Genomic DNA, 26,672 nt, shown 5'->3' on the forward strand with positions numbered 1-26,672 from the left:
TGAATCAATCCATACTCGTTTCGATGCAGTCGTTTTTATACGTCTGGTATGAAATTCGTGTTTTATATTTTCGAAGGAATTGCTGTTAGCAGAACTCAGCGGATACCCAGCTTTCTCCATTATTTTTTACGTGGATTGCACATCCGTTTTAAGTTCAGTTAGTTGACAACTGTTGCAATTAACTTTTCATTCAAAGTGAAACATGAAACACGGAACAAAAACTACCACTTTCAAAACATGAAAGAAAAAATGCTGAAGTGATTTCATTCGGACATATATTTCAAGCACATATGTTGAAGAGTATGAAATATATTCATCGTTAGCTAAAATAAAATCTGCTGGCTTTGTGCTCAATACATTGACTCGAGTTGTGAATTATTTGCAGACACACATGAGTTCCATATTTTTATTATCATCTTTTTATAAATATTATTTCTCACGGTAGGAAACAAAATTGTATCGACTACAACGCAATCCATTTATTGTAGACCAAATAATCATGTGAATCCGATGTGACTTAACTTATGCGATGAATTCCCTATTCTCAACTCCAATATATGTTTTATGATTCATAAATTCTTCTCGATTATCAGACTGAACAAGCCTCGTCGAACTAAACTGCTGTTGAATCCGATTTGAAAATTTTCTCGCCAGCTTCTCCAAAGATTGACAAGCACCTGTTGATGTGTTGTGGGTCGGCAGAGGGGAAGATGTTTTTTTTTCGCGAACATTTCTCGCAGACGATAGGTACACGAGGAGATGTTCGAGACCATCTTACCGGGCGCTAGCGTCATCGGTTGAAGCCTCCCGAAAAGCCTCACCGCCGTCGGACACCACAGACAACGGGAATGAAAGCGAGTCACCAGCTGCATTCGATCTCTGCATCGCATCAGTTAAACTTGAACTTCGAAAGCGTACGGTTGGTTGTGGAGTGAACGGTAAGGGTCCCATTCAGAGAGCGCGTGTTTGTCCGATCCCCGTTTTGCGAGATTGGATCCCACCGAGTGACTCGAGCGAACAGGTCTTTCGAGCCACGATCGAACATAACCCCATAAGTCACATTTTGAGGTGGTGGGTGCGCGTGCGTGTGACAACAAAAAAATAGTGATGAGAAAAACGAAGGCGACAACCGAATCGCAGGTCCCACGAAGCCTGCCGTGGGGTATGCGGTGTGCACTTGTTTCACATTGAATTGTGGCGTTCGGTGAAAATACTCATAGAGCTATGATGGATTTGTTGCCCGACGGATACATATGCTCACTTGTTTAAATCGAAAAGTGGTGGTACAAAATGGTTCAGCATAGTTTTACTCCACGCTACTCTGCATGCTCTCGAGTTTCGATTCAGTTTTTATAAGTTATTAAGTGGTCTCGAAGAAAGCAGGTACAACCAGCTCCTGGTTCAATGCAACTAGTTTCGCTGGTTTGGAGCTGCTTATGTTTTTTTTACTTTAGAAAAAAGTACGCAATTTTCCCCGTAAAACAACGCGCGCGTTTCATCGCCTGAGGAAAGTGTGTGTATGTCAGTGTGTTTTCTATGCCCCTTTGGAAATCTCTTTTTTCTTGTTTTCAATCGAACTTGATTTCTTTTAGCTGCTCCAGTGATTTAATTAGTTCAAATAGCTTTTTCCCCACAGTCGTGTATTTGTGTGCAGGTTGAGCAGGAATTTTCAGCAGTCGGCCTTTTGTGGTTTTAGTTTTTAGATTTTGGGGATATCAGCGGACATTTTTTTTTTCAATCAAGGGTGTGATGTGGACAAGTGTCATTGCCCCGTTCCTTCTCTGAGAAAAGACAAATTGTGTTTGCGTGAAGAAACCTGTTGAAGTGTGATTGTGGCGTTTCCGAAAAAAAAGACGAGCAGCGGAACTCAACCACCCGGAAAAACGATCGCTTTGCGATGGTTTCCCCACATGCGCACGCTTTGACACAGGCCAACCGACGACCGAAATAATGAATTCAGTAGCAACAAAATCTGTTGAATTATAGCAATTACAAGACAAAAACAGGCGTGACCGCCAGGCGGAAAAGGTGGCTAGCTACTCTGTTTAAGTGTCCGTTTCTATTAATTTCTCTGACATTTCAAGTGCTTTGACGGAACCCGTTGTAAAGTTTAATTTTATTTCTGTTTCAAGTTCTAGGGAGTGTCTAGTGCAATATAAAAACTTTTCACAGCAATGACGAAACCAGTAATTGAGTAATTACATACAGTTAAATGTGCCAAAAAGCACCCAAATAGGTGCAAAATAAACCATCAACCTTGAACAAGCAGAGCTGAGGAAGAAGATTTTCTGAAAAACAGTGCAGTGGAGTTTTTCTCGGCTCGCCACGAATTAACGGGTGTGTGACTATCGTACGCAGACAGGAGCATAACTGTTGCTTCGGTTGGCTGGTGACGGAGACGGTACAGGAAGCCGGCGGTGCTGCTGGTGATCGCGGTCATTAGGCGCTTTTTCGGATCTTCGACCGTAAATGAATAATTAGCGGGAAAGATGAGGCGTCCCGTCGATTTCAATTTAATCATCCGTAAGTATCGTTGAGTTCGAACAACTTCGTGAAAAATTGTTTTTTTTTGTGAATTTGGATTCCAAACTCATTGTGTAATTAATGAGAAATTTGAGTATGTATTTTATTCTTCAAACTACTGTTAATGGTAGATTGAGAAAAGACATTAGCTATTTGAAGTCTGAAAGTTTGTGAGGGTTTTAGATTTTTTTTTATTCCGGAAATAATAATAAAACATGAATTTTTACTTAGAAAATTATAAACTTTAATACAATCAAAATGTTTCAAAGGCTTGTTTTACAATCCAGTTGTCGTATATTCCAACCCTAATATGGAAGCATTCGTAGTCAGTAGGAACAAAATTACAATTATGTCTCAACACACTTCGCAATATTTTTTTAATGTACTTAACAATTACATCATTAGATATGCAATGATTATGTACACACAAAATGGCTGCGAAGTTTGTTGAAATAAAATGGTGTTGAAACAGAATTCCTCATATGTAGTTCAAGGTAATACCAAGACTATTTGCAGTACGCCTTTTATTTAACAATAGTGAATAAACCAAAACCGAATAATTATGAGATGATTTATTTACATAATCTCAGTACTTTTTAAGGTATTTTTTTTAGTTCAATATGAACAATATGCACGAATTATTCAACAAACACCTTTGCATAAAAGCTCAGTTTATTTAAGATCGGATATTTTTGACGATGATTTTTATTTTGTTTTATTGAAAATTGATGAAAACCGATGATGAAAAAAAGAGAAAGAGACAAATCCATTTATTGTTTTCATGGATTTATATTCGTAACGTGTTGTCAATGTTCTTTCTGATGTTTAGTATTTCGAGAAATCGAAATTCGATGAGTTAAAGATTTAAAAGTCTGTAAAAATTTTTTGATTGGAAAAATACAGTTCATTTTTATGGGAAAATACAGTACAAATTAAATTAAGATTTCTACTGCGATTGATTTGACTACTTGACAAAACGATCTTGAATTGTTTTATTATAACAAAATACTAAAGAAAATATATGATTTTTTGAAACTACTGTAACAATAAATTAGTTCCTTCAATTTTATAGACAATGAACTTTAAACGCGTTTTTCTCGAAAGCAGATTTTGAAAGTCCGTGTCTATCGTCATACGAAAACTATTTCACCAATTATTTTTAAATTATGGACACATTTTCTACATGTAAAATACTAGCCCCAAAGTTTTCCTTTTCGTGTTTTATTAGTTTGGGGATGTTTTACAGTTACAAAATGGCGGATTTTTGTGTGGAAAATCGTAGTTTTGACTTTAAACAACCACCAAAAATTCAAAAAATGAAAAACAAATCAAACAAAAACTTTGGGGTCTAGAAATACAACTATTCTGCTTTGATTTGTTTACTTCTGATTAGACTTCTCCACAGTTCGTGCTCGCATCTCAGCCAACACAGTCGAAAATCGTTTGCGGTCGAAGCAAAAGAAACAAAGACAATACAGTGCAGTGAACAATAGAGTGTACGGAATGGTCAAATACGATTTAACAAAGCCTGAAACTTGGCCAACAAGACCAAATTCAATTTGTATAGATTTCAAGCGTTGCAAAGTTAGACCAGCAGCAAATGAAATTGAAATCTTACTTAAAGAACGAATGCATCTAGACGCTAATAATGTAACTGAGATTCAATTCAACAAGGCGTCTAACTGTGTGTACATTATGTTTTAACGTGAAAGCGATGCAATTGCATTCGCTTCGGTTAACAACGAGGTGCACAGCGTTGAGTGTGACAACATTAAATACAAAATCCCTGTGCACATGGTGGACAATGCTATACAAGTACGCGTGCATGACCTTCCCCCGCAGACCAGCGATCAGTGCGTTCGGGAAATCATGTCGCAGTACGGTGAAGTTCTTTCCATCGAAAGAGAAGTATGGCGGAATTTTTTCCCCGGCATCCGGAATGGCGTGCGAGTGGTACGTAGCAACTACGTCAGGCAATTCCATCATACATCATTTGTGGTCAAGGTGGGACACATCCGTGTAAAACGCTGATTACCTTTGAAAATCAGCTGGTTACATGTCAGTTTTGTGAACAACCTGCACACTACGGTAAACCTTGCACTGAAACTGCGAAAAGAACATCTTCAACCAAAGACAAGGTCAACCGTTCAACAACGAAAACTAGTGAGCGTAGTACTCTTGTTTCGCCATCAATGGAAGCTCTTCTCCTTCTAGAAAAAGAGTGACAATGAGATCCACTTCAAAAAATTCTTTATTTAAAAAATCGACTAATTCGGCCACGTAAAGCTTGTACGCAAATAGGTCTGAATAAAAATATCTTTTAAATAAAAAAAAAAGATTTCTCCACGCCTTTTTACACGGATTTCCGAAGTTACACGTTTTTTACGTGGATTTCCGAAGTTACGCGTTTTTTTCACGGATTTCCGAAGTTTCCCGATTTTTTTTCTACGCCGATTTCCAAAGTTACGCGGTTCTAAATTCTCTTCCGATTAAAAAAAAATATTTTTGAGAATACACCAAATCTGGATGTTTCATGCATTTCTAAGACATTTGGTATCAAAAAAATTTCTTCCATTTTGCGGTTTTTTTCTACGCGGATTTACGAAGTTACGCGGTCTCAAATTCCAAAATGGACGTTTCATGCAGTTCTAAAACCGAAGTTACACGATTTCAAATTCTTTATGTTTTAATCGATTTAAAAAAAAATTGATTACACCAGATGTCAAAGTTTCATGCATTTCTAAGATATTTGCACAAAAAAAAATTCTTCACTTTTACGAAGTTACGTGATTTTCTACGTAGTACGTATCCCCCGCGTAAGAAGAGACCTCAGTGTAATCTAAAACTGAATGTTAAATATGTTATTTGATTTTAATTGCCGAATAATGTCTACTTTATCGATTTTGATAGGTTGTTTTCGGCAAGCATTAACGTGGAGAAGAGAAAGATATGAAATGAAAAGACGGATTGGTATTCTAGATTGAATCAGTTATAAATTTGGATGGAAAAGCTAGCCTAGGCAAGCTTATATAAGCATGATCAGAATAAAAAATGAGTTCTATTTTACCGACCGGTGTCAGTAGTCAGTGAAGAACTACACTTATTACACGACTACTCGAATTTAGTGTTCGATCCCCTCAAGTAGAAGGTAAAATAAAAATCAATTGTTCTCAATCGCCTAGACTAGTTTTCCCGTTCTTAACATATATAACATATAATATCTTTCGCTTCTCCCAGTTAATGGTTGGTCAAAAAGAACCAATCAAAATTGATATAATGAATGTTTATTAGTATTTTTTGCGATAATTGATTCAACTAATTGTTTTCTATTCAACCAATACGGTTTTTGATTTGAATATATTCAAAAAGCTTAGTAGTTGAACAATGTATTGTTTTGAATGCTGTAAAATTCCGGTGCCAGCAGAAAGCAAAACGAAACTTGCAATGCAATATCAACCATTTTTTTAGTAGAAATCTGTTTGCGATGCCAAAAACTGAAAATGACATCGAGGGTTATTGTAGAAATTTATGTTTTCATAACAAAGGCTTACCGATCAGCAGTTTAGTGATAAACTCAACTTTGTATTACCAAAATTAGTCAATGCATACAAATTAGTTTTTCGTACATGAAATACATAAATTAATGAGATTGCAAATAACAAAATGAGCCCAATTGAATCTTTAGCCCTAATATCATATGCATCTCAAATTCAGACATGAGGTCTATTACATTGTTTTCGGGAAACCCATGTTAATAAATAATCATCACTTATTCTTCAATGTATGCATCAACATTATATCTTCTAAGCGATTGGTTTAGTGTTGAGTCCGTCTCAATTCATGATTTATCCAAATTATTGGTTGCCTTGCCTCGAAAGACAAAAATAATGCAATAATCTGCTAACATTTACGCCAAAGTGTATTGCCAGCATGGAAGTTAAAATTAATATGAATGTCGTTTATACGGATCTAGAAGATGCTTCCGGCCAAACTGGCCACACAATACTTCCCATTAAATTATCTCATCTCGGATTTTCCGTGAATCTTTTGCTGTGGTTAAGCTCATAACTCTTCGAAAGAGTTCTTCGAATAAAATTGAGCAACAGTAGGGGAGAGGTGGCAATTAGTGCGCACCTAACCTTTTTGAAGTTTTTCAAAAAAAATATTACATCTTTCATAGCCACGTCACGTCTACGTCTACGAAAACTTAAACTTAAAATATCCTCAAGTGTTTGATGTCACGGCGAAGAAAAATTTATGTATATTGCCTATGAAATAAGCATATTTATGAAAAAAATATCCTCAAATGAACGATTACAATTATTATGTTGCTTACGAACACGAAAGCCACTAAATGGTCGTGTTTTGTTCCTAATAATGCTCAAGGGTAAGGTACTAGTGCGCAGTGGTCCAAAATTATGTGCACAATGAATTTTTAGTAATACTCTAACACTCAAATTTTCCATAATACTCGGAATACTCTACGATAACTTCGTTTGGGTTGAAAAACTGTTACTAAACAAAGAAAAATGTGGTTTTATTAGACATAAATATAAAGCTTATTCTCTAATAACAGATCTTATATTTACGTCTGTCGTATTGATATGAAATTAGCAAGGAAGGTGTAATATAGCCGAATAAACAATTTCCCTGTTAATTTCATATCAATACAACAGATATGACATTAACATTATGGCTGACGACAGTACGTAAGAGACGTAAGTTGAATGAAATATCAATGAAGCGATGAATATCAAAAAATTCACCTGACAATGTCTTCGAAATCTAGAGAATATTCTGTGAAATTTTCAGAGTGATTCATTGAGTTTACCGCTCGTGTTGTATTTTTTCTAATGAAAGAACTGCTGAAAATTTCAACGCTTGGAATGGCATACCTCCTCTTGTTCATCGACTATATCGACTTTTAAGGCTTATATCATAAATCTACCATGACAAATCTAGATAATTTGGTTTTGATACGATTTTTACATAAAGCATATATGCTGTCACGATAAAAATTAAATCCTATATTTTTCTGTGAAACACAGTCAGTTTAGATACGTCCGCCATTTATTCATTTTAGTTTCCTAGTAGCGTGCGGAAAAAGGAAAAGAAAGATGAGCGATTAAATCGACCTCAATGATGGTCCTAAACACATAATCGTAAACGGGATTGAGGGAGTCACGTGGTCGATTGAAAATCTTCACGCGGCCTTAAGGGCTGAGGCCAGTAGGTCGCGTATAACCACGTGGCTCGCTCTGCGTATTAAATTTCTCTCAATGCTCTCTCGCAAATGTGCAAAATAACTTTCGATGTGGCCGAGTGACCAAGAAAGTTTCGATATTTTCGGTTACAAGTTTGACTACATCGCATAGAATCCAATAAAGCTGCCGCTTGTTTGGCAGCCTTGCTGAGCCGATTTTATTTCTCTCTCATGTTTCGTTACGTTACCAGGATACAAGAGCAGAAAAAATGGTGCCGCCATAGAAATGGACTTACCTGTACAAAAATAACATTCACTTAATTTTTATCGCGACAACATATATGTTTTTATGCACTAATCGCAAACTAAATTATTTAGACATTGTCAGGATAGATTTTTGAGCCATGCTTTTGAGCGCGAGATATTCAATGAACAAGTCGAAAGACGGCGTTTTCAGCTAAGCAAATCTTCCTTCAGAAAAAAGACTTTCCCGACCGCTAATGTCAATGAATCATTCTGAAATTTTCACCGGATAATCTAAACTAAATTTTTATCTGTCAGTTAAGTTTTTTTATATACCTCACCGTGTTTGAGAAAATCAGATTTGAAGCGTGAAAATAGCCCTCTAAAACGCCCTAAAACACACTGACCTCAGCCCTTAATAGAGCCAAATATCAATGTTTATTGCAGGTAAACAGTGGTAAACATTTACAGGAGCTCACAATGAGATAAACACTAAGATGTACCGCGAACTTTTACTCACCTTATCCCTACATCATCACAATTATCTAACAAATCAAGAATTCTACAGGGCAGTAGTTTGAGACCTTTTATTTTCGTGTTATTTTTTATGATGTCTTATTTGCTTTGGAAAATGGCTACAAACTGTTATATGCAGATGATTTGAAATTGCACCTCGATATTCGTACTGTACAGGATTGTTGGCGGTTAAAACATGCACTAGAATAGTTCGAAAATTGGTGTAGCGGTAACAAACTTTTGATAAACGTCGCAGATGTCAGGTGATCACGTTTCATTGTATTCTGAGTCCTGTTAATTTTGGCTATCGCATCGATGGCTTAGTTTTGAATAAAATCTAGATAGGCGATTTTTTCAGTAAAAATAACGTTTCATCTTATAGGTACCTCGGGGTACTGCTGTCACCAATGTTTTTTTTGTACTGATATTTCAGTAGAATGAAAATGTTCGTTAGTTCCTATGTTCAAAATTCGTAAAAAGATGCAAAAATCGTCGAATGTAGTTTAGTGTGTACAGCATCGTTACAGCTTTTTCTCTCTGCTCAACTTTTTCAAGGATAGAAATATTAATTTGAACAAACTTAGGCTCTTTTGAAGGTACCATTTGGTTTGTGAAACAAGTTCGAAGATTAATGGACTATCATTTATAGCTCCAGAGATAAAATGATATGAGTGACGTAATCAACAAAACGTACACGGGCAAAATTCCGATTCTAGAAATAAGCAAAACGAGTCATGATTTGGGGAAAATAATATATTTTCATGTTATGATAATACACCATGATTAAAATTTCTCGGATCATGATCCATTCGGACTGATTTCGATGAAATTTAAACGTAACGAACTCGAAGTTGTTGGGTTTAACTTCAGGTGTGTTTCTACTACGATGGTAATTTTTACAACATAAATTCAGGCGTTATGTGTGATTTTTGCAACGATGGTCATTTTTGCAATATAAATTCAGTGAAAAGCACGACAAACTTCTTTTAAAATAAAAATTTTCTGTTTTCAGTACTTGAAAAACGACGACGCAAGAGATAACGTGTTTACGTGCGTTCATTACTTCAGTTTTCATTTTATGTTTCAGAATTTAAACACTTAAACGAACTGCATGAGAAAATACGAGTGAACAAGCCTCTTAAAAAGAAACTCTATGTCGAATTCTTGTCTTATTCATAATATTTAGGTGCATCAATACAGCTTGTGTTGTTATATCTATGAAACAAATTAATCAAAGTGGTTGAACAAAATATTTTTCTGATTTTCGTTAGATGGTGTTCCAAATTCACAATCGAATTAAACGTTAGCTCTCGGAATATTGTTCTAGCAACAACGATCACATCAAATATGTAATTGATGTTTGTCAAATGAAAAGCGTAGCCGTGCTTAGTCTCTTATGATGTCAATTTTCGATTCATTAGCTTTATTTTCATGTTATGTTTAATTCTCTATCAGCCGGTGGGTAAAACAACACGATTATTAAATAACATGCTTCAGGATCAAGTAAACATTTTCAATAGGTCTTGCTTTTCAATGTCTGCTTTTTGCTTTACCATTAATCTATTAATCTATCACATCACTTGAGGCAGAGGGTTCAAAATGATATCCTGGTAGAAAATTAGAGTTACGAGCTTTGAAAGAAATGCATTCTTTAAGTAACGCATTTTCGAACCATGATTAATTTTCGTGGGAGAAGAGTTATTGCTCATGATTTCATGATAAGCTAAAATAAATGGTTTCATAATTTTCCAATCATAACAACAGTAACGGATTTCTTTCCGTGTATTTTTTACTCTCCGCTCAATTTCCTCGGTAAAGGCTAAACCGATTTTCACAAACTTAGTCTTGCTTGAAAGCTACCTGTGGATTATGAATGAAATGAGAAGAACATATGACTGTTATTTTTTATTCCGGAGACATAATGATAAAAGTGACCTAACCGTTAGAACGCAATTTTTTCTCTCCGCTTTAATTTTATCAGAGATTGCTAGTCACAAGCTTAGGCTCAGTCGAAAGCCAGGCTTCTGTAAACTATGTTCGAAGACCAATCGGCGGTCTTTTTTGGTTTTAGAAATGTAATCGTGCACGGAACGACCGAAATTAGCTCTGCGCCTAATTCGTATTACTGTTTTTGAATTAGTTGATTTTAACAACAAAATTTCCAAAATAACTATAAAATTAGTTAAAATTGAGAATTTATTTCCTGAAAAAAACTCTTATTTTTAGAGAATGTGTTTAGTTGGCGAATATTCTGGACACAAACCAGCAATATCTCAATCCAACACGAAATTCTCATTGACAACTAATTTTGTTTTTAAAATCATAAAATTTGTTTCTATTTATCTATCACCAGTTTATTAGCCACAAAATTCATGAGAAGTGTCAAAACAAAACAATCCAATAAAAAGCTAAAAGGGACAGTCTTGTTGAAACTGCTTGCAAATTGTTTAGATGTTTTACGCATGTGTTACGATGTATCCATATATAAATTTCTAAACCGGTATGTAAAAATGGCGTAAACTGTTAGTGGAAAGTGTATTTATTCAGAATTGGTGCGCATTTGAAGCGATTGTGCGTAATAATGTTTTTACGCGGAACAGTGAATTGAGTTTCGAATGTTGCACTCTAATTGTACATGTCAAATGATGTTTTTTGTATCTTCTAACCTTCCGGGCCACGCCGTTCGATGTACTACTTGTATTCGGTTTTTATTTTCCGAGTGCTCAAAGTTTTCAGTGAGAGAGTCGATTTCGCGAAGTCGAATGAAGAAAACAGCGATTTAGAATAAAAATGTTCAAAAAGAAGTTTCGCTTTTTCTCCAATACAACATCGTATTTATACCTGCCAATATAGAAAAGACAACCGCGACTGAAAGTTTTTTCGGTAGTAGTGTGCCATCTAGTGGCTAGTAGTCATTACGGTGCGTTATTTCGGCGACAGAGCGCCATATAGCTGCAAATTGCAGAAACCAATTCAACCATTTATGTTGGTTGAAAACAACGTATATTTCTCTAATTAAACTAAAAAATTAGTTGAATGGATATGAAGTGTGCCTTAGCTAAGAAATGACAATTGGTGAATTCAACTAAAAAAATTGCCATTTCAATAAATATTTTATTATTATCAAGGAAATTAGAATTAAAAAATCTAAATTAGCAAAAGTAAGATTTGTTTAGTTGTCTCAAAAAATAACTAACTAAAATCAGAAAATCAACTAATTTTTTCGCCAAAATGCTGATATCGGTCTTTCCGTGTGTAAGTAACAAAACGCATTTTCTCCCTCCGCTCAATTTTCTCGGAGATGACTGAACCAATCCTGACGAACTTAGGCTTATTCGACACTAATATTGGGCTGTGAATCAAGTCCGGATCAATCTGAATGAACTGTTGTCAAAAATCAGTCCAAATTCGTGTCAGAAATTATCTTATTGTAAAAATCATGTTTTCATGAAACTTTTTGAATGAAAGGAAATAGACATTGGATCAAGATCAATTTTTTTTTATTTTAGATACTTATTATTTTGAACCTGTCACCCCGAATGCTTCTACGTGACAATTCATCAAGATTGAGAGAGGAAACCCATCGCCCGTTTAGACAAACATAAATGTTTTCTTCTAGGCAAGTTAGACAATATGTCTTGAAATGTTGAAACAATTTGCACGACTTTTGATTTCATCGCTAATTTCTCGAGGAGTTCGTACAGTTTTGTTAAAGAATAATTGGTTTTTCCATATCTGAACACAGCATGAGAATACTATTATGTTTTAATTTGACTTCACAGTGCAGCCAATTTCGATGGGCTAAGGCCATTCGCTTTCATAAAGCCAAGAGAAATTTTTCTAAAATTAACCCTAGCTTCATTATCTGCTAAAAGAGTTTCACATTAATAGCTGGGAACATAAAACCTTTAAACGACAACATCAGATTACGGTCTGAAGAAGCTCAACCGAATTACGAGTAATGAACAGATAGTTATGTTGTTACTGTTAATGTTCACCGTACACTCAATTGACATCAACCATCACCCCGTCGCCCTTTACAAACTGGAAAACATGGGACAAATGATGGAGAGTTGAGCCAACCGTGACACCAGACATCGAGATATCGTTGGAATCTCGTCAGGGCACAGAAGTTAAAGCTGATGTGATGAATAATGTGCTGGAAAAAGATGGAGCTGGGAGATTTTCTTACATATTGCACATAGCATCTGAGCACCTCATAAAAAGTACGTGGGAAATTTTCAGCCGATCATTACCGTAGTGTGTAACTGTAGTTCAAGTTGGGGCCACATTTTCATGCCCTTTAAAGGGTCGATTTCCATGCAACCGTTTGTCGATCTACGCCCCCATACAGAGTCCCACAGCACGAATGTGAAATGTGAAGGAAAAAATAACGAAAGAAAAGCTTCAGAGATGTACACTTCTTGACCTTGGCCAACATGCCTACCGGTTATTATGTTTTCTTTTTTACCCTCCGTCCTACTAATGTGTTAACTGCTGAGCGAGAAAAAAAACCTAAGACGTAGAAAGACTTGAAAGTGGAAAAGCCTGTAATCGAATGAAAAAAATGACTAACTTTACTGCATGGAACATAAGATGAAGTGCACGGAACGACGTCTTGAGCTAACCTATTGTAATTATCCGGAAGAAAAAATCTTGAAAGGGCCCCGGCTAAAGAGGAACGCAGAAATCTGGCCTCATTTGACACAATTTAATGTAAAATCGGAACTTATCTAGTAAGGTCTATCAATTAAGCGCTTGATAAACAAGCAGTAAATTAAACCTCCGTTACGAAAGAGTAATTTCAGAGTGGCATTCTTTAGTAATGGTACCACAAATTACGGTGTCATTAACAGTGTTATATCACAAGCTCGCAAGGCATTAGAACAAACTATTGCAGTTTGAATTTGATTTTTTTATTGTTGAGAAAAGTACTTATGCTGAGCAATTATAGTTTGAAGATCTAAAGCTTAGAAAAGAGGTTTTGCTGAAGAACTGTGCTTCAAAGATCGGAGATAGTCGGAAATCGATGCTATTATATTTTTTTCTTTTGAAAAGTTATGCAATCACTATGGAAGTCGACGTTTTAACCGTGGCCCAAAGAACTGTATTGTATTTACCATTAGAATCAGTACGACCGACAACTTCTAATGATTTATATGACTTAATTCGTTGTAACGTAAAGTAATCATTAACTTAGCTTAACTTCTAATCAATACCCAACGGAAGACACGGAGACCTTCTCCAATCATTGGAACTGTTTTGTATATCCTGGGATGCGATTAGACGCATCTAAGAAGACAATTCATTTGAACACAGCATCACACATTTACATTTTTCATGGTTGATGTGAAGGGTGATTTTCAAGAGGTATAGGATTTGATTTTCAAAAAACCTGTTTTAATCCACCTAGTGGTGTAATGATGCCTTTCTCATATCAATCATATTTTCATATATAACACTATGGTATTCTATTCAAAATGTTCCCCTTCGATTCTTGAAAGAAGAGTTTTTTTGAGCTTGAGCTTGACCGACCACCCCTGGTTGCTACTCCGTTACTGATCGGGAATAGCTGAAATTGTACAGGGAATTTCTAGATGATCCGACCTGGGACTGGTAAATCATCCTTCCTCTGGCAACCCCAGAATTCTTTGATCAGTACCGGCGCCTGCCAGCCCCGAACGTAGATCGTCTGAGGAATGGGAAGGGATGTTACTAGAGGCCGTATATACTACTGCGCACTCCACAAGTGTCACGGGAGAAGGATATTTGTTAGTAATGGTAGTATTCTCGCGCGTCTCAGTGTGTTCCGGTTTCAAGATGCTCGGGTGAACCACTAAACTCACTGACTTCCATAGTAAACGTTTCAACAATATCCGATACTGAAGTCCCGGGAAGTCTTGATTCACATTGAGGAAAATTTGAAATACTATCGCGTAACGAATAAAAACTTCCATATTTTTCTAAATGGAATTACCTGCTACTAAATAAACGAGTGAAAAGGATTTAGACAATATAGTTGATTCTTTGTAGTGACATATTCAAAAAATTTTCATAAAATCATTTTAAATCACCAAACAATTTATGTTTTCAGACAGCAGAATTGTCAAATGACTAAGTGCTTCACGTATGATTCCATTGTTTTTCTGATTACCTAATCTACAATCAACGGAATGTGACACACACACGCTTTAGCTCAAAAAGAAGTATCACAAAAAATTAATGTGAGCAAATGCACAGGTTGTCATCTCATCCTTCGAGTCAATGAACTGAACAGGAATCCTTCTCTAACGGCTTCGACGGAATGGATATAAGGTGCCACGTTTTCCGTTCTAGATGTGACTCTTACTTCCGGTAATCGAAAAAAAAGCTCACTAACCATAATGTTGGATTGATAAACTTAACACAATGTTGCAGAGGTTCTCTTCTAGAGTTGTTCATTCGGTAGAGTAAGATATATTTACAATTTGTTTATAGCCCAAGTAACCAAAAGTTCGTTAAAAAGGATTTGGCTTAAGTAGAATACAAAACATTCCCAACAGTCCGTTTTTAAGGAACTACTCAAACTTGAATGTTCACCCGACGCAACAGATTAAACTTTGCAGAAGTTCCTTGTACAGCTTTAAAGCAACGAGAAAGTTTTCTGGGAACATTTTCTGTACGTTCTAGTTGCTAAAAAGTACCACGCGTACATTAAGGCTCTAATAAAGTCAATACTTTTCAGGTACTGTGCAACTTTTGGTTGCTTGGAGAAACGCGCTTAAATTTTAATTTGATATTTATCCTACCAATTCCAACATTCTTCACAGAATATGAAATAGAAAATGGCAATCTCAATCCATTATGGTAATCATCTTGAGCATTGATCTAATTGCCACTAGGCGCACATAGTGTAATCTAAAACATTCGAAAGTAAAATGCAAGGAAGATCTCTTAGTTTGGCCTTAGCGCTTCTACAGCACAATCTTTTCTTTGGTTCATTCAAAAATTTTCAGATTTTTTAAACTCGCGCTCACAATGATCAATATTATTCATCTGATTTCATTACACACAATTTTTCAACTGGATATCAGAATTTTTCTTCTACCTGCAGCGGTCATACAATCATATCCATTCTGTCATTAATTTATTTACCAAGCAATAATTTTGATACACAATTAATCACGTATGCATGAGAATTCTCCACACAAAACATCTCGTTGCGCGCCAAAAAAATTATTCGATGATCTAGTATTCTTTTCTTCGACGGCCAGCACTTATGCAACTCGTTGCGCGCCAAACATCAATCGTAGATCTAGCAATCAGTTCAATTTTCAGTGAGAAATTCCATTGTCCATACAAAACAACTTTATGGATTTTTCCCACATTTCCGGAAAATTTTCCTAATTTTTTTGATGTACGAACCCGGTGGGGGTAAAAACTAATCAAACAAAAAAAAAGAATCATGTAAATCCGTCCATCCGTTCTTACGTGATGCGATTACAAAGAATGATCTCTGCATTTGTATATATAATAGATAGTTCATTTTTATCATTCAATTTATAATCTTGAAAGACAAGCAATAACAAAGAAAACATACTTTAGATAATTTGATAATTTAGTAAAATAGAGTAATCAGAACTGCAAAGTTGAAAATACCTGATGACTGAAAAGAGAAAGAAACTCCTGTAATTGTCGCTTTTTACAACATGGACGTAGTACCCAATGGATCTATCCTTGGCTCATTTTTTTCAAAGGATCCCACACGGAATCTAGGCTGGTACTGTCCGGAGAAAGATGTTAGGTACTATCAATCTCCTAGTGGATCCAAGCCACTCTGCCATCTCTGAGGAGAGAAAGTGAGATCCTGTTTTGAGTATATGACTATTATCTTATTTCCGGTGCTCCCGGAACCGGAAGCCGGGAATCAATATGGCTACCGATCAGAGTAGTTTCGAGGCCAGTTTAGATTTTTTTTATGATTTTTGATTCACCGCTTTAAGTGGCAGTATACAATTTTTAACACACTGTACCCTTTAATTCCGGAACCGGAAGAATACCTTTTATTTGTTAAAATCGGTTGCGCCATCTCTGAGAGAAGTGAGGAAGTAATTTGAAAATTAGAATTTTTTCATTAATCACCCTGTAGTTCCGGAATCAGATCGAAACAAAATCCAGGAACTTTGTATGAGACAATCATAACTTTCAGTTGTATCTAAGTTTGTGTAAATCTGATAAAAATTAGTGCACTAATTTTAATTTTTTTGCGCATATCACCTGTAAATCCGGAATCGAATATCAGATTCGAATAAAATTCAGGAACTTTGTATGAAGCTACAAGACCTTCCATTGCAATCTAAGTTTATGAAAAACGGTTCCGCCATCTCCGGAAAAAGTGAGTGCAAAAAAATGTTAAACACGCACACAGACACATACACACATACATACACACAGACACTCATGCAGGTATTATGCGTACTCGACGAACTGGGTCGAATGGTATATGGAATTTTTGTACCTCAGTCAATATTTCTAGAATCGGAAATCGTATTCGGATGAAATTTGGTAGAATTATATGGGGTTGTGGGTCTTTTTATTTGAACTTACGCTTGTGAAAATCGGTTCTCTGGAAAAATCGATGATACGTTTTTAGTTCATTTTGCACATTTTACCCTGTAACTCCCGAAACCCCCTATCTAAATAAATACTAGTAAAATTTGTACGTCGTGTTAGTTGGTGGCCATACGAACCGACTTCGTTTATACTGGTTCTCGGGTTCCGGTGCTGGAGGTACCTGTAATAGTCAACCTACTTCGTTTTCTTTAGGATGGCCTTAGCGATCAAAGCACTGTTTTATTCTGTAGGTTATACTAGTTAATGCACAAACAATCTCTTTGGTTTCTTGCAAGAATCGAAGAGATATATTTTGAATTGAATACAACAGTATTGTACAGGGTCCGCCATGTAACTTTTTTTTTTAACATGCAATAAAACACAAACGGTTCATCCGATTTCAAAATTTATTATTTCATATTAAAGTACAATCCTTCCGGTTAATTGTGGAACATAATTTCATTCAAATGGCTGCCTCGGCCGACCTTGCAGTGCGTAGTACGGTCGGTCCAGTTTTTTAGTACATTTCCGATTGTATGCTGCTTTATTTCAGCTATGGCTGCACGAATGTTGTCCTTCAATGCTTGAATTGTCTCTGGCTTGTCCACATAACACTTATCTTTGACAGCCCCCCCAGAGATAATAGTCTAACGGCGTCAAATCACAGCACCGAGGCGACCAAACGACATCCGAATTTCGACTGATAATTCGATCTTCAAAGACTGTGCGCAGAAGATCAATCGTAGCGTTGGCTGTGTGGCACGGAGCGCCGTCTTGTTGGAACCAAATGGTGCCCAAGTCTTCCTCTTCAAGTAACGGGAAGAACCAATCGCTAATCATGGCGCGGTAGCGCTCGCCATTGACCGTGGCGGCGGCTCCTGCCTTACTTTCGAAGAAAAATGGCCCAATGATGCCGCCAGACCAAAATCCGCACCAAACCGTCACTCTCTGAGGATGCGTCGGCTTCTCCATGATAACGTGCGGATTTTCCGTCCTCCAGATGCGACAATTTTGCTTATTAACATACCCGCCGAGAAGAAAATGTGCTTCATCCGAGAAGATGAGTTTTTGGCACACATTTCGCAACAATACCATGATTTTCAACGTAAAACTGCACTATTTTCACGCGTTCCTCAAGCGTATACACAACCATTTTCTTTCAGCGGAAGAATAAAACTAAGTTTCTGTCAAATCAGAAGTGACATTAAGGTTACCAATGTCGAAATAACCGCTATTTTAAAAAAAGTTAGATTGCGGACCCTGTATATGAGAATATGATTGCTATGAGAATGGCATCATTACACGACTAGGTGGATTAAAACAGATTTTTTATTTAGAGTATGCAAGTTTAGCTTCTCCTCGACGTTACCCCGGTAAACGATCTGCAGAAAAACGAGCATAAAGTTGCAAAAGTTTATTGGATTCTGAGTAACAGTGGGTATCAAGTATCTCGAAGTATACCAATTATTTCACTATTCACTGAATGCAAATTTTTTCTTAACACATAAGAACGATCAAATACGTCATGCTTGTGGTTATTATCGATATGTGGAGGAATTTTCACAATTCCTAGAACTTGTATTCATTTTGAATTTAATTTACATCGGTTTAGCGAAGTTTCTGATCTTCTTGCATATGCCATCGAATATTTATGCGAGCTGTTACTCCTAAATTTGTTTTATATCTCGCACCCCTGTCAGATACAATCAATATTATAGTATTGATTAATTAATTATATTTCTGTATCAAATCGACAAAACTGCTTCCTGCTCTTCTACGTTATTTCGTATCCCTTCGCTGGCCCAGTAATCAACAAGAAACGATCGACACACAACGGGTTTCCATTCATAAATAAAATTATCGTCCATTCAGCGACGGGCAACGAGGCAACGGTTTCATTGATTTCGCGTCCGATGATAAATTTCACACTACGCCAAGTTGAGTCTAAGGAATTTACATATGTTCGGGATGTCATTTTTTGCTAGGTTCTTCACTCATCTCGCAACGGTTTTCAGAGTCTCACGGAAACGACTGGGGTCGTGTTACACGACCGTTCCGAGGGCAAAGAAATGATGTTATATGAACATAATGATTGAAAACTAAGTGAGTTGATTCTACCAGGCTAAATCTTTCAAACTTAAGCTAAATTCACAATAATATTAATTTAATCAAAAATTAAATTAAATCTGTCTTCTCTATAAAAATAATGGTTTCGTCGAAATTTGCCTTCAGACATCTTTTTTTTTATCTGGTAACTGCGAATCGAGTTTGATACATTTTTCGCATTAAAGACAGTGCCAGAAAGTATGGACGCAACTAGGGGAAATGTGTACTTTTTTATTGAATATACTATTAATACAATACTAGTAAAACAGATTGTGATTCTTGTGAATGTTCTTCATTAGATTATTCATTCTGTTGAATAACAGAGACATGCACACCTTTGCCATTACCTAAAATTCTTCAATTGGTCGAATTTGTGAGCGTATATCATTCTACCATTGATTTTGCGTAATGGCAAGGCGCAATATTACAACATAACCAGAATAACCATTCCTTGATGTATATTTCGCTGTTCATCAAAGCAGTTGTTTCGAAGAGTTTCGGAATTTCGCCGCAGCTACAAATAACTTGGCTGGTTTGATACATTTTCTTCTCCTTCTTTTTTTCTCGCATCGTATTATATTGTGGCTCCGGCCAGGATTCGTAATCGAATTTCACATACCTTATGATCAAAAAAGAACCGGAATTTTCATTTTAAAATTCCCGCGCTTGTCCAATCGGTAAACTTTTATTCTCTCAACGTTGGCAACACTTTTATACATATTCTGTCAAATTTTGACGCATATCGTACGATTAGTTTTTGTTTGGCGTCTATACAAAGAAGTTAAAAAAATTTCGTGTGGCGATTTTTATAATGGATGAAAATTTAGAACAACGGCTCGCCTTCGAAGCGCCATTCGGTCGATTGTTGTGCGGTTTCGACGTCATATTCATAGATCCACACCTCATCACCAGTTATGATGCATTCGATGAATGTGGGGTCACTATCTGCGTTGGAAATCATCTCTTTGGCCACATCAACACAACGTTGTTTTTGAATGAAATTCAGCTTTTTTGGCACCAGCCGAGAAGCGACGCGTTTCAAACCCAAAACATCAGTTAAAATGTGTTCGGCTGATCCATAAGAGATGCCAACAACACAGCAATCTCTATAATCGGTACAGAACGATTTTGCAACCCGATTTGCTTCGCCGTGTTTTTCCTAGACCTGTGTTTTTCCTAGACACGATTCACCAAAGGCCTTTCCAAACATTTTGGACGTTTCGGAACACTTAAATCCATCTGCAACACAAAATTTGATGCACGCACGTTGTTCTAAATTTTCATGCACTAGCTTCGGAGGCGATGAATCAGCAACGGGGATCCAGATCCTGCAGCAACTTGGCCTATATGGAACGTAGGCCTGCATTTTGTGCACAACCCGGAAAGTGGTACCGTACACCTATATTCACTAGCAGCAAACTTATCGATACTATTTATTGATCCCTTTGGATCCACTTTGAACTTATCGATGAAGGATTTTTGAAGCGGATTGATCCATTTGGATCGACTTCCACTAACTTTTTTTTTTAAACGCACTGTCACATTGGTTTGTGACCCGCTGCTACGATCTTCACTCTTTCGGGCTGGTAATATACTCGAAACTCCGCAATGGTTTTCCCGCGGGTTTTATAGGCTGGTTGTCCGGTTTCCATCGCATACCCACCGCCACCCTCAAAGCATGCCACCCCGCATAATATGTTGCGATGATGACGATGATGACGACGATGACAGTGTGCAGACAGATGACGGTTACAATAATTTATCGTTTTATTATGGTTGGTGTCATGAACTGTGTATTTGAATTTTAGTACTTCTATAAGTGTATTTTCTATTTTGTTTCCTTTTGCCGAAATAATCATAATTTATTAAATAAATTTGTATAAAGAAATATATGAGCTTACGAATGTAAATAAATGAATAATATAAATAAATAAATAGTGTAAATAAATGAAAATGAATAAATAAATATATTGATAAATAAATAAATAAATAAATAAATAGAATAAATAATTGAACAAGACCCTACTTTTGACACCAACCTTTGCTATTAAGTAAAACTTAAACGTGACTCAAACATGTAAACACGGAGTATGAACGCGATTGACGTTTAAATTCTACTCAGACATTTACTGACAATGAAATAAACAAAAATATACAATATTTGAAAAATATATACAAGCTGGACTCAGTGACCAAAGGAACAACATTGTGACCAACGAATAACAGGTCACATTTTTCAAAATATTCTCGTAGATGATCAATACATTTTTGCTTACGCTTGAACCAATTTTCATAACATTTATTCCACTTTTCTAGAGAAACATGGCTTTTGAACGCTTCAGCAGCTTCTTCAGGAGTATTGAATCGCTCTCCAGGCAGTTTATTTTCTGTACGGAAGGAAACAAATAGAAGTCATTGGGTGCCAAGTAAGGACTATACCGGGGGTGGCCCATCAATTCGACGTTTTGGGTGCACAAATATTCGGTTGTTTGAGCCGATGTATGAGAGCTTACATTATCGTGATGAAGAATGATTTTGCGTTTTGCGTTTGTTTTCCTTATTTCACGAAAAACTTCTGGTAAATGAAAAGTGGTATATCAATCAAATTGACGGTCTTGCGATCCTCTAAAGCAACGGCAGCGATATGTCCGTTCATACCAAAAAAACAAGACATCATTTTCTTTGAAGTACTTCGAGCGCGAACAACTCCTGTTGGACTTAGTTTTTTTGGAACACCCATTAGTCTCGCGCTCATATGAGTAAATTATTGTTTCGTTACCTGTATAGATGTTATACAAAAAAAATTTGAAACACCTCGATTGAATTTTTTAGAATTTATTTGCACCAGTCGACACGAGCCGTTATACCAGTTTTTTACAGTCGCATAGGATGGTGCTACACTGCCAAAAGTCGAATTAAGTTGATTGAAGCACTCTTGTCTTGATAATTAAAGACGAATATCGTAATAAATCATTGCACAAAAATGTTCACAATTCAATGCCATTTTTTTTGCTGAGGTAAAATTTCCAACCCACTGTAAACAAAACAAATAGCGCTCAAATGACAGAATGTTCTGGAGATGGTAATGGTTAAAAATGTCAAACTTTATGATGGAAACGTCAAATCCACCGGTAAAAACTTATTGCTGCCAAGATGCTGCCAACTTTGTGCTCTGAAGCTTTTCATATCCTAAAAGGGACTGGTGTCCACTAGGAGATTGATAGTACCTATTAGCTCTCTCTGGACAGTACCAGCCTAAATGCCGTGTGGAATCCGGCGGAAAAAAATGAACCAAGAATAGATCCACTGGGTTCCTGCTCTCATGTCGTAAAAGGCGACAATTGCTGGAGTTTCTATTCCCTTTCAGTTATCAGATATTTTCAATGTTTCACTTCTGATTACTCTATTTTACTAAATTATCTCTTCATTCAACCTATCAATTTCCGTCTAGCTTCGGAGAAAATTTTTATTTGGAATGTTTTCTTCTATGTTATTGATTGTCTTTCAGGATTATAAATTGAATGATAAAAAAATCTATTGCGCAAATCTGTTGATATTACAAAGTTAATAACAGAGATAACACATATCGGTATTTTGAATTGAATTGAATTCTCGGTAGCCGGCTGTCCAGATCAACCAATATAACCAATTAATAATTTTAATAAATATTTAAAATAATAAAGCGGAAATAATACAGAATCAAGACGCACGTGAAATCTGTTGACCTTTATTTGGTGATTTAAAATGATTTTATAACAACTTTTTAGAATATGTCAATGCAATGAATCAACTATTTTGTCTAAATCTTATTCACTCGTTTATTTTGTATCACATAATTTCATTTATAATAAATAGGGAAGTTTTTTTTTCTTCAGTTTCCTCGAATAAGAGCTGTGAATCAAGACATCCCGGGACTATTATATAGGATATTGTCGAAACGTTGACTCGGGAAGTCAGTGAGTTTAGTGGTGCATTCGAGCATCTTGAAACCGGAACATAATGAGTCGCGCGCGAATAATACCAATACTGAAATTTTTACTAACAAATATCCTTCTCCCGTGACACTTGTGGAGTGCGCAGTAGTATATACGGCCTCTAGTAACAACAAGTGTTGGACTAACATCCCTTCCCATTCCTTAGACGATCTACGTTCGGGCCTGGCTGGCGCCGGTATTGATCAATGAATTCTGGGGTTACCAGAAGACGTACATTGAAAGATGATTTACCAGTCCCAGGTCGAATCATCTAGTACAATTTCAGCTAATCCCGATCAGTAACGGAATAGCAACCAGGGGTGGTCGGTCAAGCTCAAGCTGAAGCTTTTCATATCCTAACAGTTCCAAGACAAATTACGTAGGTTGTTACTTATGTTAAACACATACTAACATAAGTAACAACCTACGTAATTTGTCTTGGAACTGTTAGGATATGAAAAGCTTCAGAGCACAAAGTTCCATTGTGAGATAAACCGAGGATTACTACCACATCGACAGTTGATTAAACGATCATCGGTTTATTCGAAAATAATGAAATAGAAATTCAAATATGCTTACTATCATATTATTTTATGTGTCGCTGAATTTGACATGTTTTTTCAGATTTTGTGTATATTGTAACTCGATTGGTTAGTTATTTAAAAATATATATTGTCATAGTTACGGCGCATATAGCAACTAGACGTTTGCTACTACGATTAATTGAATAATTTAACTGAATCGAGTTTATCGAGGGTCCTATTTGCATGGTACATGGAAAATCATAAATCACTCATCTTGAATAGATTATTGCGTCGATGCTTACGGTTTTTATCCGATAACATACGTGGAATCAGAAATATTAGCAATAATACATTTGAATTTAATCGTTGGACTCTGCAAAAAAGAATGCGAATAGAAAAAACTGCGACTTGTCGGTTACGTCATTTATACGATTATAACTTTGGAACACAAACTGTTCGTCATGGACATTGTGAACTCATCGAATAACCTAATGGTAGCTCACCAAAACGTCTTATATTTTCGAAATCGGTTCAGACAACTCCAGAAAATTATGCGCATTGATATAAACTGCGGTTTGTCGGTTACGTCACCTATGAAATTGCATCTCTCGAAGCGAAAATTCTCATCTTAACCCTCACAAACTCGATCAATGACCTCATAGCTTTTGAATAAGTCTAACTTTCTCGAAAGCCGTTGAACCATCTCTGAGAAAATTAGATGTTTATAAATAAGAGCTGTTCATCGGTTACGTCACTTAATATCTCCATAATATTACCGGAACCAGGAATTAGAGCCATTAAATCTTCAAACTCAATATAGTGATATATTGCATACTGTTGTTGCATCGTTCTTATTATAGAGCTGTACAAGGATTACGCTAGTCGTCTTATTTAGCTGCGACAAACGCACCAGTTTTAAATCTTGATGCCTTTGCTTTTTCAGCAAGGTTTCTGTTTCTTGTACCGATATTTGAACGTGAGCTCGCTAGAAATTTTTTTTTATACTGTTGGCTGCTTTTTTCGTTCGTTTGTTTTACTCATTTCGAAATTTCTAGCTAGACTATGATTGTTTTGAACTAATTTTTTCCTTCAACATTAACATTTTTTTTCTAAATGATTCTCTTTCGTCTTGACAATTGGGTGGAGACTAATGGCTTGCTTTCAGATACACAATTTGGTTTCCGCAGGGGCAAAGGAACGAACGATTGCGTTGCTCTCAACAGAAATTCAAATGGCATTTGCTCGTAAAGAACAAATGGCGTCAGTTTTCCTCGACATCAAGGGGGCCTTTGACTCAGTTTCCATAAACATCCTATCTGAGAAGTTGCATCAGCATGGTCTTTCACCAATTTTGAATAACTTTTTGTATAATCTATTGTCCGAGAAACACATGTATTTCGCGCATGGTGATTTGTCGACAATACGATTCAGTTACATGGGTCTTCCTCAGGGCTCATGTTTAAGCCCCCTTTTATACAATTTTTACGTAAGCAATATTGATGAATCTATCAACACATCTTGCACGCTAAGACAACTTGCCGACGACAGCGTTGTGTCTATTATAGGACCCAAAGCTGCCGATCTCCAAGGACCATTACAAGATACCCTCGACAACTTGTCGACATGGGCTCTTCAAATGGGTATCGAGTTCTCTACGGAGAAAACTGAGCTAGTTGTATTTTCAAGGAAGCGAGAACCAGCACAATTACAGCTTCAACTAGGGGGTGAAACCATAGCTCAGGTCTTCACATTTAAATATCTCGGGGTCTGGTTCGACTCCAAAGGCACCTGGGGATGTCACATTAGATATCTGAAACAAAAATGCCAACGGAGAATCAACTTTCTTCGTACGATAACCGGATCGTGGTGGGGTGCCCATCCAGGAGACCTGATCAGGTTGTACCAAACAACGATATTGTCCGTTATGGAATATGGATGCTTTTGCTTCCGATCCGCGGCGAACACTCATTTCATCAAGCTGGAAAGAATCCAGTATCGTTGCTTGCGTATTTCCTTAGGTTGCATGCAGTCAACTCATACGATGAGTCTCGAAGTGTTGGCGGGCGTCTTACCGTTGAAAAACCGATTCTGGGATCTCTCATATCGATTGCTAATCCGATGCGAAATCTTGAATCCGAGGGTGATTGAAAACTTCGAAAGGCTTGTCGAGCTCAATTCTCAGACCCGTTTTATGTCCTTGTATTTTGATTACATGGCTCAGAATATTAACCCTTCTTCGTTTGTGCCCAACCGTGTCCTATTCTTGGATACTTCTGATTCCACTGTATTTTTCGACACATCCATGAGAGAAGAGATTCGTGGAATTCCGGATCACGTACGCCCTCAAGTGGCCCCCAATATTTTTTATAACAAATTCAGAACAGTCAACTGTGAAAAGATATTCTACACTGACGGATCATACATCAACGAGTCCACAGGCTTCGGCATCTTCAATCAAAACATCACCGCTTCTTACAAACTCAGTGATCCAGCTTCAGTTTACGTCGCAGAACTAGCTGCCATTCAGTACACTCTTGAGATCATTGAAACCTTGCCCAAAGACCATTACTTCATTGTCACGGACAGTCTAAGCTCAATAGAAGCTCTTCGGGCAATGAAGCCAGGAAAGTATCCCCCATATTTCCTGGGGAAAATACGGGAACATTTGAGAACTTTATCTGGACGGTCTTATTCAATATCGTTAGTCTGGGTCCCTTCGCATTGTTCCATTCCAGGCAATGAACAGGCAGACTCATTGGCTAAAGTGGGCGCATTAGAAGGTGATATTTATGAAAGACCAATATGCTTCAATGAATTTTTCAGAATCTCTCGTCAGAAAACTCTCGAAAGTTGGCAAACTTCATGGAGCAATGACGAACTGGGACGATGGCTACACTCCATTATCCCTAAGGTATCGACGAAACCTTGGTTCAGGGGGATGAACGTGAGTCGCGATTTCATTCGTGTTATGTCGCGGCTCATGTCAAATCA

General features: G+C 36.8%; 1 protein-coding gene across 2 annotated transcripts in view; it reads left to right on the forward strand.

Moving 5' to 3' along the window:
* The first annotated feature begins 904 nt into the window (after window positions 1-904).
* Window positions 905-26,672, forward strand: part of LOC131428407 (uncharacterized) — a 90,757-nt gene continuing 64,989 nt past the window's right edge. For both annotated transcript variants that reach the window (XM_058592353.1, XM_058592354.1), the window contains exons 1-2: window positions 905-938; window positions 2,133-2,523. In XM_058592353.1, coding sequence (XP_058448336.1) covers window positions 2,490-2,523 — 34 coding nt within the window. In that variant the 5' untranslated portion in view covers window positions 905-938; window positions 2,133-2,489. The remainder of the gene's footprint in view (window positions 939-2,132; window positions 2,524-26,672) is intronic.

The sequence above is a fragment of the Malaya genurostris genome, chromosome 2 (assembly GCF_030247185.1).
Source record: "Malaya genurostris strain Urasoe2022 chromosome 2, Malgen_1.1, whole genome shotgun sequence".
Taxonomy (NCBI): domain Eukaryota; kingdom Metazoa; phylum Arthropoda; class Insecta; order Diptera; family Culicidae; genus Malaya; species Malaya genurostris.